Source organism: Vanessa atalanta, chromosome 15, assembly GCF_905147765.1.
Source record: "Vanessa atalanta chromosome 15, ilVanAtal1.2, whole genome shotgun sequence".
Classification (NCBI taxonomy): Eukaryota; Metazoa; Arthropoda; class Insecta; order Lepidoptera; family Nymphalidae; genus Vanessa; species Vanessa atalanta.
The window spans coordinates 6,001,633-6,022,128 of NC_061885.1; the positions used below are offsets into that span (position 1 = coordinate 6,001,633).

At 30.4% G+C, this 20,496-nt stretch overlaps 5 protein-coding genes across 5 annotated transcripts; all 5 read right to left on the reverse strand.

Moving 5' to 3' along the window:
* Positions 1–1,207: 1,207 nt before the first annotated feature.
* Positions 1,208–2,103, reverse strand: LOC125069318 (ommochrome-binding protein-like). The gene has a single exon (XM_047678768.1). The coding sequence runs from the start codon at positions 2,008–2,010 to the stop codon at positions 1,234–1,236; it is 777 nt and encodes a 258-aa protein (XP_047534724.1). The 5' UTR covers positions 2,011–2,103; the 3' UTR covers positions 1,208–1,233.
* A 2,202-nt stretch (positions 2,104–4,305) lies between these two features.
* LOC125069317 (lipase 1-like) lies at positions 4,306–7,138 on the reverse strand. Its single transcript, XM_047678767.1, has 5 exons — positions 6,980–7,138; positions 6,587–6,788; positions 6,037–6,404; positions 5,803–5,961; positions 4,306–4,740 (listed from the first exon to the last, which is right to left on the reverse strand). Exons 1-5 carry the CDS (start codon positions 7,127–7,129, stop codon positions 4,351–4,353), a joined length of 1,269 nt encoding a protein of 422 aa, XP_047534723.1. The 5' UTR covers positions 7,130–7,138; the 3' UTR covers positions 4,306–4,350.
* A 3,928-nt stretch (positions 7,139–11,066) lies between these two features.
* LOC125069534 (lipase 3-like) lies at positions 11,067–13,498 on the reverse strand. The gene is made up of 5 exons (XM_047679053.1): positions 13,352–13,498; positions 12,904–13,105; positions 12,149–12,519; positions 11,895–12,053; positions 11,067–11,483 (listed from the first exon to the last, which is right to left on the reverse strand). Exons 1-5 carry the CDS (start codon positions 13,496–13,498, stop codon positions 11,103–11,105), a joined length of 1,260 nt encoding a protein of 419 aa, XP_047535009.1. The 3' UTR covers positions 11,067–11,102.
* Positions 13,499–15,556: 2,058 nt separating this feature from the next.
* LOC125069306 (programmed cell death protein 5) lies at positions 15,557–16,927 on the reverse strand. Its single transcript, XM_047678751.1, has 3 exons — positions 16,749–16,927; positions 16,337–16,445; positions 15,557–16,011 (listed from the first exon to the last, which is right to left on the reverse strand). Exons 1-3 carry the CDS (start codon positions 16,812–16,814, stop codon positions 15,797–15,799), a joined length of 390 nt encoding a protein of 129 aa, XP_047534707.1. The 5' UTR covers positions 16,815–16,927; the 3' UTR covers positions 15,557–15,796.
* Positions 16,928–17,326: 399 nt separating this feature from the next.
* LOC125069173 (tRNA-splicing endonuclease subunit Sen34) lies at positions 17,327–20,113 on the reverse strand. The gene is made up of 7 exons (XM_047678571.1): positions 19,811–20,113; positions 19,233–19,319; positions 18,790–18,925; positions 18,531–18,646; positions 18,329–18,439; positions 17,768–17,917; positions 17,327–17,599 (listed from the first exon to the last, which is right to left on the reverse strand). The coding sequence occupies exons 1-7, from the start codon at positions 19,860–19,862 to the stop codon at positions 17,403–17,405; spliced, it is 849 nt and encodes a 282-aa protein (XP_047534527.1). The 5' UTR covers positions 19,863–20,113; the 3' UTR covers positions 17,327–17,402.
* Positions 20,114–20,496: the final 383 nt, after the last annotated feature.

Here is a 20,496-nt window from a genome sequence, read left to right on the forward strand (position 1 = left end):
CCTGTAAATATTCCCACTGCTAGGCTAAAGGCCTCCTCTCCCGTTGAGGAGAAGGTTTGGAGCATATTCCACCACGCTGCTCTAATGCAGGGTCGGTGGAATACACATAAGGCAGAATTTCGTTGAAATTAAACACATGCAGGTTTCCTCACGATGTTTTCCTTCACCGCCGAGCACGAGATGAATTATAAACACAAATTAAGCACATGAAAATTCAGTCGTGCCTGCCTGGGTTTGACCACCACTGGGCCATCTCGGCTCTTATGCCATCAAGAGTATATAACTATTCATTCGATTATATTTTAAGGTATATATAATAAGTACTATAGAATAACACCCTCGACTTGTACGTAACCAGCATTTATGTTGTTGTCATACATAAACAAGATTAATCTTTAAATTATATCAGTATGTCATAAATATGTTTCTTGTAATTTATATATTCTTAAACAGTGCATTTTTTTTGTAATCTACGGAATTATATACAACTTTACTACAAAATGTGTCTGTTATCAATGTTAAAAAAATAGGCATATACAAATATTAGACAGCAAACTATGCTGATTTTTATAATCTGTTGACGCTTGTCAGGCGTCTTTACGCACCAAAGGACGTGGCACTTCATCGCGATGTCGTCGACCAGCTGACTTGAATGCTAAACAGCTTTCAGGAATGTTATATTGTATAATAAACATGAATAACGTTTTAATTTTATTCATTTCATTAACATTTTCTACATTTTAAATTTTAATAAATAATATAATGTTATTTTAAATGTTAAAGTAACAGACTTACTTGATGGTAGCGCTATGTTTAAGCTCGTCTGTATAGGTACCACCCGATCACATATTGTACCAAACTACACCACTCAACAATTAGTATTGTTGTATTACGGTTTAAGTTTTTTCTTTGATTGATTCAATTAATTTATTGATTATGATTTTCGTTTTATTTAAGTTGACTCACCTCAAGTGAGTCTTTGTAATAAGGGCAAAGGACAACATCTTGTACCCCTTTGGTTGTCACTTAAACGCATAAAGGTACTAACTATTACCAAAGGTTATCACTTTTTACCTGTAAATTAACTCACAGGTATACCTTTGAAAAATATTTTTAAAAGACTTAACGAGACGCTATGTCATACTAAATATTGTTTTGAAAAGGAATTAATGAAAATAATGTTATAATTTGTCTATTTTTATTTTTTCACTATAAAGTAAGCTTTTTCATTGTTCAATTACATGGAGTTAGTTTTATTACTGATCTTTCGTCACTGTACACAATGTTATTATTATTATCGAATGCTAGCCCGTAACCATCCGTCAAGGGCAAAATTTTAAAAAGTTGTAAATTCTTCTGATCCATCAAATAAATTCCATTCTTGGCTATCAAATAGGGTTTCCCTTTCTTATCAGTTGTGATTCCGCGAATGTTTCTAATACTATCAGCAAACATTACTGGTGATTTAGCTTTCTTAGATAGAAAGAAAATACCATTTGGATTTGCGAGTATTGCGTTATCACCACCATCTATCGCGAAATGATAAATTCCGTATTCTTCGACGTTATAAACAATCGTTTTCTTGCTATTTCTTAGCACATAAAGATCAAGATTAGTAGTTTCTACAAAATATAAATAATCTTTGAAATGCATATCGAATACATCGACACCACTTACAACTGCTGGTCTATCGACTTCCTGGGTTATATGGTTATACTCATATATGCCGTCGCTACCACCAAGATAAACTGTTCCAGTAGTTTGATCGACAGCACTTGCAAATCCGTTACGTATATTGGGCACAATCTTGACCATTCCTGAATTTAAATCTACAACGACAGACTGAAAACTTTGTTCGGAAAACTCATCAGCATTTATACAAAAAAATAATTTATTTTTGTTTCTGTCGATAGAAAATTTATATGGAATATTAACATCAGCTAGAATAATTTGTTTCCTATGAGGTTTCCCGTTCACTAACACAATTTGTGTTTTCTCGTTCTCAGACATAGGGGTTTTGTTGTAATATCACTTTAAAATAATTTACTGTAAAAATAAATGAAAAATATGTTTTATTGTTATTATTGCGTCATGACGTTTACAAGTGGCAATGGTCCATAGTTTATCAATTTAATGTCACATTCATTAATATAAATCTAGCTGTCACAAAAACAATAATGTTAATAAACTAACTAACTGGCTAACTAGAGACTATATAGAACTTTTTATAATAAACTATAATGACGATGTTCTCCTGATCAATACTTATAAATTTAAGCTATAAACTATTAAATCCATTTCGATTATAGTGAAATGCCAACTTTTAAACTCCGAGACCTTATTGAGAATTTCTTATAGATATGAAAAATGCACATAACTACTTATTATTTATCAGATCTATTTAATTCAAGATTATAAAATCCCATTTATTTTTAATATGTTTAAGTTCGAATCTGTAAGGTCGAGAAACAATATTTTTCCAACCAAGTTTAATCTTTTCCTAGTGTATTGTATTATTTTAGCAACAAAAATCTTTCAATGATATTTTTACATGAAATTCACTTGGTGGTAGGGCTTTGCGCAAGTCCGTCTGGGCAGATACCACCCACTCATCAGATATTCTGCCGCCAAGCAACAATACTTGATATTGTTGTGTTCCGGTTTAAAGGATCAATGAGCCAGTGTAACTAAAAGCACAAGGAACATAACATCTTAGTTCAAAAGATTGATAGCGCATTGACGAAGTAACGGATGGTTAACATATCTAACAGCGCCAATGTCTATGGGTGTTGGTGACCACTTAACATCAGGTGGACCAGTGGTCAGCCTAAATATTACATGAAAAAAAAAAAATCACATATTTACAGAAAGCTAGATCGCTACTTTATAGAAATACACATTTGTTATGTTTAATTTGTTATTTTTGTATATAAGATAATTTACTGAATTACTATAATTATAAATTACATTTTTAAGAAATTAAATATATCATACGAGATTTGTAAATGATTATATGATATAGTAAATACTAAATTTTCGATGCATTATTTTAAATAAAAGAATATTTTATAATATTCTTATTAATATAAAATATTATTATTAATATATTGAATATTTTATAATACAATTAATTAAAATAATATATTTCAAATTTATACAGAGATCTGACAATACGACGCAATCTTATAATTTCAACCTACGCTTTAAATAAAAGTTCAATAAAAAAAAAAACAAAAAAATCTGTGTTTTTAATACATAAAACAGAGACTTTCTTGAACAGTACTCGTGAAGTTTGTGAGCGAGAATAAATTAATGAATAAAAATTCAGAATAAAAAATAAAAATGCGGGTAAAATCGGTTGACTCGCATTTTGATACAAAATTTTAACAAATTGTTACTTAGCAGAAAAATCTTAGTTTTCTGTAAAATAAAAAGAAAGGAAGTTAGCCATTTTTTTCTTTTTTTTATTCCTTGCTCAATATTTAATGTATTTCTCTTATTTAATTACTTTGTGTGAAAAATACCAACCCGATATACATCGTTCTAGAAAATTAAGGTACTATTTAAATCATGATTTTTTTTTATAAGAAGTAAATCTTATAATACAAAATGTCTCGAGCCAAGCGATCCGCTAGTACTGTGCAGCATACAGCACAACGTGCTTAAACGAAAACGCTTAATACCTACACAATATATTTTGAAAAGAAAAAATAACTGCATCACAACTAATTTGGATTTTTTTTCATTATCCTAAACGTAAAAATGTTTCCTATGATTTACATATGTAATAAAGATATGTATAATTACAAATAGTAACTTTTTACTCGTCGTCGTATATGTTGTTGCTAACATTTTCTAGATAAACATCTTATGCTAAGCATGTTTAAGCTTCTATTATAGCGCTGACAGCATTAGTTTGAAATCTCACCAGTCCGAGATTACCAATCGAACGTTGTATGGTCCAACGCTTAGTCATGTTATCTAACCTTTAATAAAGAAACCTTTGAAAAAAATTATAAGACACAATTTATAATTTCTGATTAAAATAAAAATATTATTATATTATAATTTGGAGTCGAGTTGAAAATTGCTGCGAATTATAAAACTTGACAAGGTCCTCACCTTGTCAAAATACGGGAAATACGGGAATTGTAGATATTTTGTAATTATATTACTCTTTTTTTAACTCACCCAAGCTATTACGTTTTTAATCGGTTAAATTAAGAAATTTTGTTCACATTAATGAAGTAATTAAGATATTATAGTTAAACAAAAGAAATAAAACCAAAAATTCTGAAATATTTTATATTATAACAAATTTATAAATAAATTTAAAGACCTAATCCTTTGTCAGTTTTTAAGATCCATAAGTCGCATGAAGTTTATCACTTTGTCATATACCATCTTTTTCGCATCAATGCCCCATATGAAGTCCACGTGACTGAATGTCGACTCTGACACTTTAAATTTACCCATTGGCCTTCCTAATTCTTTATATAATTTGTCTACATCAGCAACGACTGCTAACGGATCTCCTTCTGAATAATGGAGGAAGACGGGAGCAGTAACTTTAGATAAATCGTAACTGGGTGGGACTGGTGTGCCATATTTTAGTATATTCTGCAGAAGACCAAAATCGTATCTACGAAATTCTTTATCCGTAATAATTTGTCCAAAGTGGGCCATTTGTTTCACTGAACAACCCGCTGGTGTATGTCCTAATATGATTGGTATTGTTGACTGTAAATATTAAAATAAGTTAATTCCTTGAAATAGTCTCTTAAAGTATTTTAAATCGTCAAATTTCCATCTCGGAAGATTCTACTGAGAAGAGTCAGCAAAATCTTATAGTTAAATGCTAATAATTATTATATTTTAAAATTTAACAAATACTGACTAAACACTTATTATCATCAAATAATATTTTGCTAAGTTATACAAATAAAAAAATTACACTGATACTGATCGTTGATGTCAAATAGAGATAAACAATTTAATTAGACAACAATTTTGTTTATCAATACAAAAAACATTGGTCGTGCTCCTCCTAATTAATAATTAATTATCTGACCATACCCACTTTATCAAAATGTTAACAAGTGCTTTTAATAATTAAATGAAACATGTCGATCTCATCGTTTTAGTAAATCAATATCTAACTACATTATATTAATGGTGGAATAGTAATTTTAAATACTGTAGGCGTTAATTCGGCTTATTTACATTATATTTTGTGTCAATTACAAATTTGTGAATTCATTCTGAATAAATTTCTGCTTTAAGATAACGATGAAATAGTAGTTGATTCTTCTCTTTGTAAGTTGTGATCCGATATCGATAAAAAAAAACGTACCTTGGGGAGATCTTGTTTAAAGTGTAAAATAAAAAAGCATCTCTAAGGATTTGATAAGATATTTCACTTGTTCCTATAAACGCTATCACATTTGATCAATGCTTTTGGGAAAGCCTCTTTACTAAGCACTACATTGACTAAGCCATTTTGACTATAAACAATTGTATATATTTCCCTTATTTTATATTACTGTTACTGCTATAACTGTGTGTTCTGTGAATGTCACTCAGCGGCCTTGAAGCCAACATGTAAAACTTTTTGTCGAATTTTTGTATTATTTGAGATTATACCGCGTATGTAAATGAATTTATATCAATCATTTTATACTGCTATACTAATATATCGGTAATATATAAACAACTGACTCAAGCATATTATTTATACGTAATCATTTAATTACTTCAACGAAAACTTATCTGTGTTATCTATTATATAAAAATGGAACATACCGCATTATGCTGGTTCTCATTCCACCCAGCTATTAAAAATATTATAGCACTACAAAAAGGCTGAGTTTTTGCTCCATCAACACAAAGAAGACGACCTAGTAATGTGAAAATCTCGTGATGAGACAAAATTTCTTCGATACCCAATAAAGAAGCTAATGCCTAAAAAAGAAAGTTAACATTTAATTCATTGTTATAGGGTTAAAAAACTTGAGAAAAAGTTATAGTAACAATTACCGTCAAGTCTCTTCCGTAAGGTGCTATCATCGTAAATATATGGTCCTTTACATGTTCCATATAGGCCACAGGTGCCATTGCATGCATGGATATAATTTTCTTATTATACTCTGGTCGGAGTGAACCCATTACAAAGAAAACAGTTGTTCCCTGAGAGAAACCAATATAATGTAATGCCGATCTTCCTGTGTGTTGCAGAGCATAGTCAATCATTGCTGGCAAATCCCTTTCTCCGATTTCATCCCAAGAGAATTCCCAAAAACCATTTCTGGGAACGTCTGGATTTAGACTTATGTGTTTGCGTGAATAGGAATTACCGCGAGTGTTACCCATCCAGACGTCATAACCTTCGTCAGCTAAAATATAGGCTGAAAGAACGTCCGAAGATTATATATGATGCAAAGAAACTATTACACAATAATCTATTATAATGTCTATAACTTGACACGTATATCATAAGAAACAACAACAAATTTTATTTAGAAAATATCATCCAACCATTATTTATAGATATCGTGCAAAAATTATTCCACAACCATCAATCGTATACCTATTCCGGTTCCAGGTCCCATAATTACATGATCGGAGGAAGACGTCGGCCACCCGTGCATAAGAAAAACGACCGGTCTATCTCCCGAAACATTGTACGAAACTCTGCCATGTGGAATTCGGTGCATTCCCAAAATATAGCCATCTTCAGTCGTCACAAAATGCTCTTCAAATGGATAGTTATATTTTCTTACTAAATCTGGCTAAAATAATAAATAGAAATTACTTTTTATTGTTGTAAATTATTTGACAACTTGTCAATTATTTTTATTAAACTATCGTTAAAATCACATTAAAAAATTACATTCGAAGTGAAAACGATAGAATATCGATTTTTTTTGGCAATAATAAAATTAATGCAACGCAATTTCAATAATCTTGCATGTTAACTTACCAAATCGAGAGTTGCGTCTTCCAAAATATTATCTGAGATGCGACCTCCGAAGGCATTGGTCCTGATCAACTCTTCAATATAGTCAGCATGTGGTGAAGAGCCACCTGCTACAATCACCACCAAACTTAAAAACACTGCAATTTCTGACATATTTATTTCATCACTAATTACTTCCCATTAAATCACAGTTTTATATTAATATTTATCTTTAATCTACAAATATAATGAATCTGTTTTCGATTGTGTCTGTATGTAATATATTTTTGAAAAAGACTTATTTATTTTTAATAATAAAATGCGAAACAATTAACAACTTAAAATGTAATATGTCTATGCACTCATATGAGAAAAATGATGATTAAACTTATATTGATTATAATAATATTCGCATGACCGATTTTGGCCAGTGCCGTCCTCGAATTATGATAGCACAAAAATGTCTAGGGCGGGACGGGAAATCTAACAGAACTGAAAATAGTACAGATCATACATATAGTCTGAAAAACAGATCCCATAAATTAAATGATTACCGCAATATCCTTATTGTGTACCTCACTCGAACAGAATGGCGGCCATAACGACACTAACTGATTAAGATTCGTATCAGTGAATTAATCGATGAACGCGCCACGGCGCGATGTTTACACAATTTTCTATATTTTGAAAATTAAATCTTAAGAAAAGTCTTGTATACGAAGTTTAGATTAAATCATTGTCTTGCTAATGCTTACCTCTGAATAAAATGCCTAAACCAAAGATTTTCGCTCCTTTAACATAAGCAAAGTTTTATTCTCAATCTGATGATAAGAGATTTGTCTAAAATGAAAAACAGCTTTCCTATTTTTAATTAAGTATATAAAAATAATATTTATTTTCATATCAATCCGGTTAGTATTGTAACAAGCGTGTAAAAACCCGTTCACATCGAAACGGTCTGTATAAACGGAAGACGGTGGCCGAACGTGCGTTTTCCCACATGCACCGGTCGACCCCAATCAGCTTACGTTTTAAGCCTTCGTATAAGATGGACGACGATTATATCCCATTACTTTGGTGGTATTTAAAAATAAAATGTGAAATAAACAAAATATTCTTTGAGTGCATTTTGGCACAGTGGTCTTGTCGGCAGATTCTCTCACCACATTCCAATCCGAGCGCTCTGGAAGCATCTCCGGATGTTTAGACGTACGTTCTGCAGGCCCACCAAACAGATGGTCCTTCTTGGTGAGAATGGAGCGTAAAAAATTAAGTCACCGGTGAATATAAGAAGTGATTTATTTCCGCAAAACATTTGAATATTCCAAATCACTTGAGAAAATCTTCGAAGTTTACGCTATACTCTCCGGTCCTTTTAATAACCCATCTAAAATCAATCTAAGAAAATCTATCACTTTCAAGTGTAAAGTGTCTTCGACGAGGCAGGTCTGACAACTTAGACTAGTTTAATACAAGAATTAAATATTCTGAAGGTTTCTAAAAAATAATAAAATATATATCTCACACACACAATATATGAGTATATAATTATGACATTGTTATTATTGCATATCTTGAGGACAAATAGTGATATCGAAGTCACACCAATTTCATCTTTTGCGTAATCGCATAATAAACACATAATTAGTTTTCCATTTCATTTGTATATTATTAATAAAATGAAATACACGGCCAAGGCTCATGCACTTGAAACAGCGCAGAAGGGACTGCTCTAGCATGTGGAAGTTGGCTTGTGCTTGTACCACGGACATGTGCTCTTGAGTTGGCACCGCTTTTAACGTATCTTTTCCAGGAATCCTACGCAATAGGCGTCGTCTCGAATGCCTGGTCTCGAAAACTACTTTGGTGCAGCCGATCCCTTAAAAGGCCATCGCCCAGACTCATCCAGTTATAGGACTATAGCCATCACCTCCTTCTTCTTCAAGGTATTGGAGTCCATTATAAACTGACAGCTCCTGCGGTACCTAGAGGAGCTCCAGCTGATTAGCGACCTCCAGCACGGTTCGTCGGGGTCGCTCAGTCGGTGACCTTCTAGTTTACCGGACACATGATGAAATGATGAAAAGATGAAATTCCTACCCTTCCTGGGAAATTATGCAACTGGGTCGCCAGCTTTTAGGCAGATCAGAGCATCAAGGTCGTTGTCGACGGTACATGCATCAGCAAAATTCCGTACGTAGTAAGTACCGTATATACCTTTTACACCGAGCGAGCTAATATTTCCCCGGAAAACGTCGATGAAAACCGGAAGAAACTTGTGTCTGAAATCGAGTCTTTGATCAACAAAGTCTCAGATTGGAGCCTGCTAAGCCCATTTAAAAATAGCCCCCATAGGTCGAGCGCAATTGACCATAGGCCAATACTTTAATATTAATAAAAGCATAATTTCATTAATCATAGTTTAATCTACTGGAAAAGGCAAAACTATCTTAAAAATATCAGAATTCTACTTCTGAGTCATATACGCCTTTTTTACATTAAGAGCAAATGCAGCTCAAAACTACGTTGTCAGTCTCAATGTTATAGTAAAATAATACAGGTAATTCAAATAATCATTATTAGTGATCTGTTATATAGAAATAAGTATTTTGTAGTTTGTTTTTTTTTACTATAATTCTAAAAAGAGTTATACCTACCAGCTAAAGAGACCCCAACCATTAGCCAAAGAGGACCCCCGATCGTAACAATAACTTAACAATGATCTTTAATAATGATTTTTGTAATAGTTACTGCCTGTTATTCATGTCCCATCCGTCCGACCGATGTAACATTGTACAAGCGTTATTATATTCAATGTTCCTATTTAAATTTTACTTTGAAGTAATAAAAAGCCTTAAAATTTTACAACTACTACAACTTTTGAGACCCACCGCTATGTCTTCCAGTTCATGTTCACCAATCGAAAACATTTTCACTCCAGCGCCCTTAAGTTCGGTGAGTAATGTGCCTGACTCACTGCCATTTCAATTCTTCGTATTATGTCGGTAACTTTAATTCGCCTGCGGATTTTATCATTTCCAATGCGATATTGCAGGAAAATTCCGAGCATATGGAAAAGGCTCCAATACTCTTTGTCGGACCTAAGTCCATTACGTTTTTCCTCAACGGATGAGTGACATATATTATTTAATTTTTTGTTTTTAAAATACAATAAAAATATAACTTATTGATATTTTTGGCTCATTAATGGAAGTCCATAAAAGCTTATGTAGAAATTGATTATCCCTTAGCCTAAAAAGCTTTAATAGTTTTTTAATTGACAACATGGTAAACAATAAAGGTAAACCTTTACGTAGAAGGTTACATTTCGCTAATAAGTAATTTATATTGCTTACTTGGACATAAAAAAATATTTCGAGATGGGGATGACTTTGTTTTCTACTTAGGTCTAGAAATTTGGCTTTAAAAATAATGTATATAGGTACATAGATGTTATCTTTAATATACAGATTACTGAAAATATCAATGACTTCTATACTATGTTAACTACACTACATATGTATACTAACTTTGCAAATCTTATTCGAAGAATTATGGATCTGTTGGCAGTCAGATGTCTTATCGCTTCAGTAAACTGATATAAAGTATGATTTTTTATGGCTATTATTATATTTAACTAGCAGTACTCCCAACTAATATATTTAAACAGCAACATAGACAATATTCCTAGCTATCACACTATAATAATTAACCTTTAACATTTGATTTTTTTGTGTATGACGGCGCATGGTGCGCTCTCTTGTTTATTTATACTTGTCGGAAAAGAGTGTCTCTGGGATTTGAACAGCACTCTCTAGTGAAACATCGCCTAGCGACGCGGCCATCTCGGATCGACGATTACATGTAAGTTTCCCCGCTCACCATGTATGCGACAATTCATGATTTTCAACATTACCTTTATTATTTTGTAGTAATTGTACTGATTTACATGTATTTTTTTAAATATATGACTGACTTTTATATATTTTAAATATATATATATATAGGGCCCGCTGATTATGAATAATTAAAAATATTAGCAATAAATATATATTTTTTGCGGATATCGTCATGTCAATAAATAAAACTGTAAACAAACTTACTTAATCATGTTTATTATTATTTTTCAATTACCTATCTTATATTTTTAATCCATCATTTTTAATAAATTTATTAGTCTATCATACACCAAATCTTTAGCATCGATACCCCAAAGGAAGTCTAGGTGACTAAAGTTCGAATCTGGCACCCTGATTTTTTCCATCGGTCTTCCTAATTCTCGGAACAATCTATACACATCCTCCACTTCAGCGAGCGGATCGCTTTCAGAATAATGAAAGAAAGCGGGTGCTACAACCTTAGATAAGTCATATCTAGGTGGGATAGCAGTGCCATATCTTAATAAATTTTGTAATGTACCGAAATCAAATCGTCTGAACTCTTTGTCGGCTATACTTTGTCCGAAGTGGGCAAGCTGCATAACTGACGCTCCTGCAGGTATATGTCCAAATACTACCGGTAACATAGTCTGTAAAAATATTTAAATTATATAACATATATAAGAACCGACATCATCATACACACATGTGTATCCATCCGCATTGGAGTATTCTGATGGAATAAGCTTCATATTTTCACCTGAAGATAAAAGAAGACAGTTACATGATTTTTATTTTTTTAACGTGTAAACAACAAGTTGCAGCCTTGCCATTTTTTAGATAAAATGATTTAAAAATTTATAAAGGTGCTCCAAAACGTTATCCAATATTATTAAAGGGAATTTCTTGATATGAATATATTTAATAATCATATAAAAAATAAGATATTAAATCGCTATCTAATCGAAACCTACGTAGGTATTAATCCATGTCGACCACGAATTATAATTTGTATCTAAAAAACTAAATGGGTACTATTTTCGAAAAACTTAAATACATACTGCATTATGTTGATCCTCGTTCCATCCACCTATGAGGAAAAGAATACTGCTGCAGATAGGCTGGAGTATCATACCATCCATACAAAGAGCCTGACCTGCCCAAGTGTAAATCTCTCTATTGGGTAAAAATTCTCCAATTCCAATTTGTGATGCTATATTCTAGAAAGAAAAAAAAAAACATTTTATGTTGTCACTTTTATGTTAAGGAGAATTTATTTTTTGTAAAGATTATATATATAAAAATTATAAAGTACCGCTATATCCTTTGAGAAGGGGGCCAAAGCCAAAAATATTGGACTTTTGTTATAAGCCATGTACGCAACGGGTGCTAAAGCATGCATTGAAATTATTTTATCATTATATTGTGGCTGAAGAGAGCACATAACAAAGAAAACTGTAGATCCTTGCGAAAATCCTATGTAATGCAAAGCTGATCTCCCTGTATGCATAAGAACATAGTCGATCATAGCCGGCAAGTCCTTATTTCCGATTTCATCAAACGAGAATTGCCAAAAGTCAACATTAAAGAGAGCGTCTGGATTTAGATTCAAATGTCTGCGTGAATAGTAGGTTCCACGAGCGTTGCCCATCCAGACGTCATAGCCTTCATCGGCTAAAAGGTAAGCTGAAAAAAAATTATATACGTATTCGTTATACAATTTAAATAAAATTTAGTGTACCGGATAAGGTTAATGGCCAATAAAAAGGTATAATATAATTTGAAAAAATGGAAATTACGATATTATTGAAATAAATAAAAATAAAAAAAATATCAAAATTAACACAAAAAAAATTATCACATATGCATAAAGCACATGTATATTACCTATGTATTAAGTTTTCATACAGTTATCCACACACAATTTGACGAATTAAGAAATTAATAAGTTTACATACTTAATTTAATTTACTTACAAATATTTATTGAAAAGCTTTAATTTTATTTTATTGAGATATTTCTTTAAAAGAGCAATGAATAAGAAATAATGTAAGAAATCAAGCTACTTACCAAGCCCAGATCCGGGTCCTGGTATAACGTGTTCAGCTGATGATGACAATAATCCATGCATGAGAAAGACGACTGGTCTTTCCCCGGGAATATTGTTCGATGAGCGTCCATGGGGAATTCGATGTACTCCCAAGATATATCCATCTTCAGTCGTCACAAAGTGTTCTTCAAAGGGGTAGTTATATTTTCTTACTAAATCCGGCTAAAAAAATGAAACAATAAATAAAAATTTATGTTTATCAATGTTTTTTTTATTATAAAAATATTTATCGTATTGAGCAATGCCTGTGAAAAAGAATTTTTTTTTTTTTTAAATAATGTCTTCCTAAGATAGAGACTGGAAATATGACATTATAATAAGTCAAGAAAATGAAAACGGTAGTATTTTTTTATCGTTTATTATTTTTTTATCTGGTTTAATTAAAAATAATTTAGCTCGCTTACTAACCAAATCAAGAGTTGCATCTTCTGTAATATTATCTGAAACACGAGTTCCAAATGCATTGGTCTTGATCAACTTCTCGATATAGTCAGCATGTGGAGAGCGACCACCCGCTACAACTGCAACACAACTCAATAACACGATACCTAACATTTTTCATTCAAAACTGATTATTGCGATTTAAATTAAACCTTTATAAAACACCTTGGCTTTGATAAAATTCGTATCAAACGATTAATTAAAACAACACGTATGATATCTTAATTAGTGTTATAAGGGATCCTATTTAATATTACTAACATTTTTGATAGTGATTATAATAAAAATGATATATCGATAAAACTAATATCGTCGTGACAGCATTTATTTATATTATATATATATATAGAATTTAATACTTTTATATATATAAGAGAGCATATAAGAGGATAAACTGATTTTTAGACCAACTTAGCCAAAACAATCAAAGCAACAGAAAAGTATTTTACCTATATGGTTTTTTTTTAATTAGGACGCGATGAAAAAAGTTATCCATATCAGATACAATTCATCATTCTTATGTATGTACTTATTAGCTCTTTCTCATGCAATACATTTAGACTTACTTTGACACAGTTAATGCAATTATTTTATATAAAGACAAAATATAAGTTTGATATGAGATACAATAATTGAAGTATAAAATTCTTAACCATAATAGATATAGGATATAATTACCTATTATATTTTTGAACAAGTTTTTTTTTTAAATTGTCCATAAGTATATGATAATTTTTATGTTCGACTAGCTTCTCTTTTTTGTTGGAGTCAAAAATCTTTAGCAACGTAAAGCCTGATGTAATATCCATGGAATATAAAAGTGGGTATATAAAAAAGCACTTATTTTTGCACACAAATCTGAAAATCTGTCTGAGATCTGAGAGGCCACCGTGTCGAAAATAGGTCAGGAAACCATAATTAATTACGTAATTATTATATAAAAGATTTATTTAAGTATAATCTACAGCTCAGTGGCTTAAATCAATAACGTACATTGTATTGTCAGTGTGCAGATAAAAATCTATGATATTTCTTTATCAATAAAAGTATCAATAGTTGTTTTTTTTTTATTAACACCAGATCATTATCTTCCCTTTAGTACGCTTAACATTTTATTTTTGGATTTATAAATGGCATTTTCGCCAAATGAATGAATCTTGCAATTAATATATTTTTGAAAATGATTTTATATGTTTTTAATCGATACTCGTTTTGACCATACAAACTCTCTCTGCTCTATCCTAGATGGCCGGCTCTATTTTAGCAAAATGATGGCAGACGCTATCTGCCCTATATCTTTGCCTTAGAGATCTAGTTCTTGGTGTTCTACAAATCCCAATTCAAACAAAACGGAAACATGTTCAATAAATGAGAGAAAAATTTGAATTACATGACTACGTCCATAAGCAAAATATAAACATGGTCAGCTCCTCATGGATGCTGATGCTAGGGATGGTCGAAGTATGCGATTTGTATTCGGAATTCGGCGTATCCACTAGTTTATCGGAGATTCGTCTTCATTGCCTAAAATATCGTACATTTGGCTAAATTTAACTATGCTATGCTTGTCTGGCATGTTACAATAATATAATATAAATACATCAGCTATGAAAACTTGTAATGATTGTATTTTGTAAAATAAAAATAACCATATTTTATATAAAGTTTATTTATAAAGCCTATGTAAGCTAATTTTTATAAAAAAAAAGTATATTAAGTTAAGAAAGCAAAAAATAATTTAATGTTAGTTTGACATCAAAATGTATGTTATAATGTATATTATAAATAACTAAAGATTATAAAAACTAAGATTTATGATTAATCTGACTCTACGAATTTTTTACCTTTAATATAAGTATAGTTAATTTAAACTGTTAAAAAAAATTAAACTATAATAATTATTAAAATTCAAACATTAAAGCATAATATTTTGATGAAGTTTTGTTAGAATAAGTATTTGATTTTAGTTTTGACTTCATAGTAATGCCATGCAAATAACACTTATGATAAGTATAACAAGTCTTTTATTAAGTTATAAATTTAGTTTGAATTTATTGCATCAACATACCTTAAAAGTCAAACCGTTAACATAAAATTTCAGTAAGCAAACAATACAATAATATACAGCTTTCGTAATAAATCTAGTCTATAAAAATGGAAATTTAAAGAAAGTCAAATTCAAATTGCAGTTTATTTCATTTTCAAGAAAGGCACTCGTAACACAAATCTTAAGTATGTTTTTAATAACAGTTTGACATTAAAGGCAATTTATAGTCTAAATATTGCTTTTGTATCACTTCTTAAAAAGGTCCAATCAGCTGTAACTGCTCACATCATATTAGTATCAGTGTATTTCTATTTCAGTTCTTGTATGGTTGGACAAGTGTAATGATGTTTTGTGTTCATTGAGTACTACAAATCATCATCATCAGAATCCAGTGCTGCTCGTCTTCTATCAAACTTTACAGTGCTATTTGATCTAGGCATCTGTTGGTTCAAAGACTCTAGCAGTTGGATCAGTTCTTTCTCTGATATCTTTGTATTGACTTGTCCCATTTGTGCCATTCTACAGATCATATTTTCCACCATTGCAGCTTTTTCTGGTTTACTTAACTTGATTATATTTACTGTAAAGTGAAAAATCATTATAATAATTTATTGCGAAAAGTAGTATTGAAGTTTTTTTTCTTTTTAGTAACACTTATTCTTAAGCAACAGTTTTATAAAATAATATGTTTTTCAAGTGGACTTAAATCTCCTTATCCATTAAAAGCTACATACTCAATATGTTTATAATAAAAAATACACTAAGAAGTGCTATAATTATAATTAATATTATTAAGAAATCTTTGATTTGTTTTCACTTAGAGACTTTTATCGTACTGAGATGGACCTTGTTATGAACACACAGGATCATTTGATAATATAATATTTTGATCAGGGTATACTTACATCTTGCTCGAGCATCTTGACTTAAAGCTTGGGCGAGAATTGAATGTTTGGCTTCTTCCATTGCCTGCATTCGTTCTTCTTGAGCCTTGGCTTGATTAGGATCTCCACCCTAAACAAAAAAATCATCTCAAATGACAATTTGTCGTCAACATGTTTTGTAATTAATCTCAAAAATATTTAATTTGTCTTAACGTATAAATTATTGTCATTAAACAAATCATATGTATACAATTTCAAAATGACATTTTGGAATTGGAAATGTAACTCTTGAAGTTATTAAACGAAACAGAATTTATAAATGTTTATAAATAAATGTTGGTCCCCATTTTATGAAAAAGATACGCAATTACAGAAAATAATAATGTATCATTACTACACTTAATAAGCGCATAACCTCAATTGCGGTACTAACCCCATGTTGAGCCTGTAGCTGTGCTAAACGTTGCTGTCTTATTTTATCTAATTCGGGATCAGCCATTTTATTAATATTTAAGCTTTATTAGTTTTTCTTAGAGAAAATATATCTGATTTCTCAAAAGCAAAAAAGAGTTATTTAAAATGTCAAGTAATTCTTGACATTTGACAATGTATGATTGAGACGAAGGCAAATGACAAGTAGTTATATACTCTGTGCTTAAATGACATTTTGTAGCTGTAACCCCTCTTAAGAAAAAGTACAATATTTATTAACAGATCAATTATTTACGTTAAGTTCTTAATTATATACAAATAAAAATTAAAAAATCTACTGTACAAATCATGATGATGATGACAGGAGGGCTGGTTCGTTTTTAGCCCAGAGGATCGAATTGCGATTCAACGGGGAATTCTTGCCACCATTCCACGCAGTCAAGATTTATGCAGTACTATTTTTAATTCATATTGGTATATATTTAAGCACTTAATGTTATTAATTCTTATGTTAATAAATTTAAAGAAAAAATAAATTAGTAAATTCTACATTGTAATAAAAAAATAATCAAAACCATATTAAGCAAAATAAAAACTTTTAATTCAAAGGAAACTGGTACAAAAGTGGTAACTGTCCTATCATAAGTTAACAAAGTCATCCATTCAAAGTATCATGCCATTGTATTGTTTGATATTCAATTTTTCCATAATTGTTGCAAAAACCATACAGTGCGAGTTTATTGACTGCCACAGATAATCTTCCAAATGTCACTATGTTTGCTGGTCGAAAACATTGTGCAATGTTACTTACACATTTCAACATATACATTGCATGAAATTTTACTGGATCACCTGAAATTTTGATAAAAATATATACTTATGTTTTTATTAATCAATCTTTTATAATCATATGTTTAAGCACAAATTAAAATTTAACAGAAGATTACCAATAATACACATTATCAATAATATACACTTATATAGGTAATAACAAAAAACGTTAAACTCATAAAAATATACCTTGGTATACAAGAAAGTCAGCACCAAATTTTGAACCACTTGTTATATAGTAACCTCTTTCCCATAAATCCTTGAAAATAGTATAGCGTATTGCTCCATCTCCAAACATTATACAGGGTCTCAAAACATCTATTTCCAATTTAATGTTCTCTAAAAAAACATTGAATAATAAAATTGTTAAAAAGCTGTTAAGAGGCTTAATAACATTATATGCCTAAAATTGCAGATATAATTCATCCAACAGTAAAGACCATAATAAAAATTCAATAGCCGAAATATCGAAATCCAAATCACGTAAATATTGAGATGGTACAAAAGGCAAATTTATTCATTGTTCTATAATATTATTATGGCCTGACTATGTAGATACCATCAATCAATTGATGTGTTAACCAATGTCTTATGAACTGGGGCAAGGGGCATAACATCTTGGACCCCATGCTTAGCGGCATATTCATGGTTTAACTGACCATGACTTATACTTCTTACAATTACAAAATGGAACATTTTCCAGCACTAAAAATTGTGTTTGAAATATTTTCGATATGTTTCACAAATTACCTGTATTTATAAAATGTTCTGTAGGCAGATGAATTAATATATTAGCAGGAGTTGCTTTGGATAATTTATTTATTTCTTCTTGCAATAATGTGTCTTTATCAATATTTATATCTGCAACACAATTTATTATTACAAAGTTATATAACTCATTTTAAATGTGTATATTACACATACATATTGTTAATATTAACTGTGTTCTTACCAAATATTCCTTTAGACATCATTTTCTTCTTCTTTCCTGCAACAATTATGTCAATCTTTTGTGACAATTGTTCTATCTTCTTTTTCTGCAATGCCTCTGATTGCTCATCTATTATTCTATAATTATAATTATAAATTATTGTTTATTATTAAGACATATTTATCTTTATAATTAATTGTTTAAAACCACAATGCAAAATAAACAGCTCCTTGAATTGATTAAAGAATATAAAGTTAATTAATAAATACTTATTCCATACTTTTGATCCATTTCTTGTATTTTTTGTTTCTTTTCTTCTGATAGTTCTTCTTTTATATTAGGCAGTTCAATCAACTCACATAATCCTTTTTCAACTAGTAATGCTGCTTCCTCAGACATTAAAGCCATTGGTAACCCTGTAATATAAATCAATATTACCATGATTATGATTGCAATATATATTTTATTGAAGGTATTTTGTAACTGATCTTCGCTATTTATTTATATGAAGGGTATTATTGATAATTTGTGTATATATTTTTTAAATCACAATAATAAAAATAATAACACTACCCATATCCTCCAAAACCTAGTTAGAAACATTGTATTGGATAAGGAATCATACTAAAATCAGGAATTAAAACTATTAATTCATGTATGTATTAAAATTATTATTTTATGTATGATATGTTTAAAATTATTATATCAAACACAACCACTTACCTTGAAATTCATTTTGACGAGGATATGAAACAATGGTACCAATCAATGCACCACATATCCTGTGAGTTGACCGAAGAGTATGCCAGTCTAAAAAGCATGTAAAAAACCTTGTAAGATCATTCATACTTTTTTAAGTAATAAAAAACAATCAACCTTTTATACATTTTATATTTGTACTAAGCATAAAGATTTTTTTTTTTTACATTAGCAGCCCCACATGTCCCACTGCTGGGATAAAGGCCTCCTCTCCCTTTGAGGAGAAAGTTTGGAGCATATTCCACCACGCTGCTCCAATGCGGGTTGGCGGAATACACATGAGGTTGAATTTCGTTGAAATTAGACACATGCAGGTTTCCTCACGATGTTTTCCTTCACCGCCGAGCACGAGATGCATTATAAACACAAATTAAGCACATGAAAATTCTGTGGTGCCTGTCTGGGTTGGAACCCGAAATTATCGGTTAAGATGGACGCGTTCTAACCACTGGGCCATCTCGGCTCTCATATAAATATAAAGAAAATATTTAAGTAAATTACTTTTATTGTTTAAAAAATTGTAACTTATTTAATAAAAATACCTTTTGAATTCCAAACATATGCAACACCATCATTAACATATAAAGGTATCATGATGAGCAGTATTGTACCAAATTATTTTGATAAACCAAAGATCCTTTAAGTGTGTTAATTATAATCGTTTTTAAAAATAAAATGATACCCTGTATAATATAATTATAATTGTTATTGTAAGTAATTTCCTAACACTTGCTATATCTTACTTTCTATTTTTATATATTGTGTGTATTATTCTACATAATTATTCATTTACAAATGCACGTTTATTATAAAATCAAAATACCACTACTGAGTTTGTTAATATAGTTTTGTTTATTTATCAACATTGTCATTTTTGACATAACATTTACTTTGGAGTTGTCAATTTATCTTTAATTTATGGCTGTTATTCTCGTTCTCTTCGTAATTATTATTTTTATAAAATTTTCCATTTCGGCTGTTCTTTTTTGTGATAAAAAAAAATCTGTTCGTTTTTTGTCTTTTTTTATATTGCAAAAATAAATAAATACTTTAGTTGAAATAAAGGGTAAGACGAAGAATTAACGAATAATCAATTTAAAGGAATATAAAATGTCGGGTTTTTTATTTTTTTATTATTTGGTGAAATGGGTTAAGTTGTTATTTAACTACTAGGTTGGAAACTGTTACCACACACACACACTACTGTAATACTTAGTGGAAATTTACA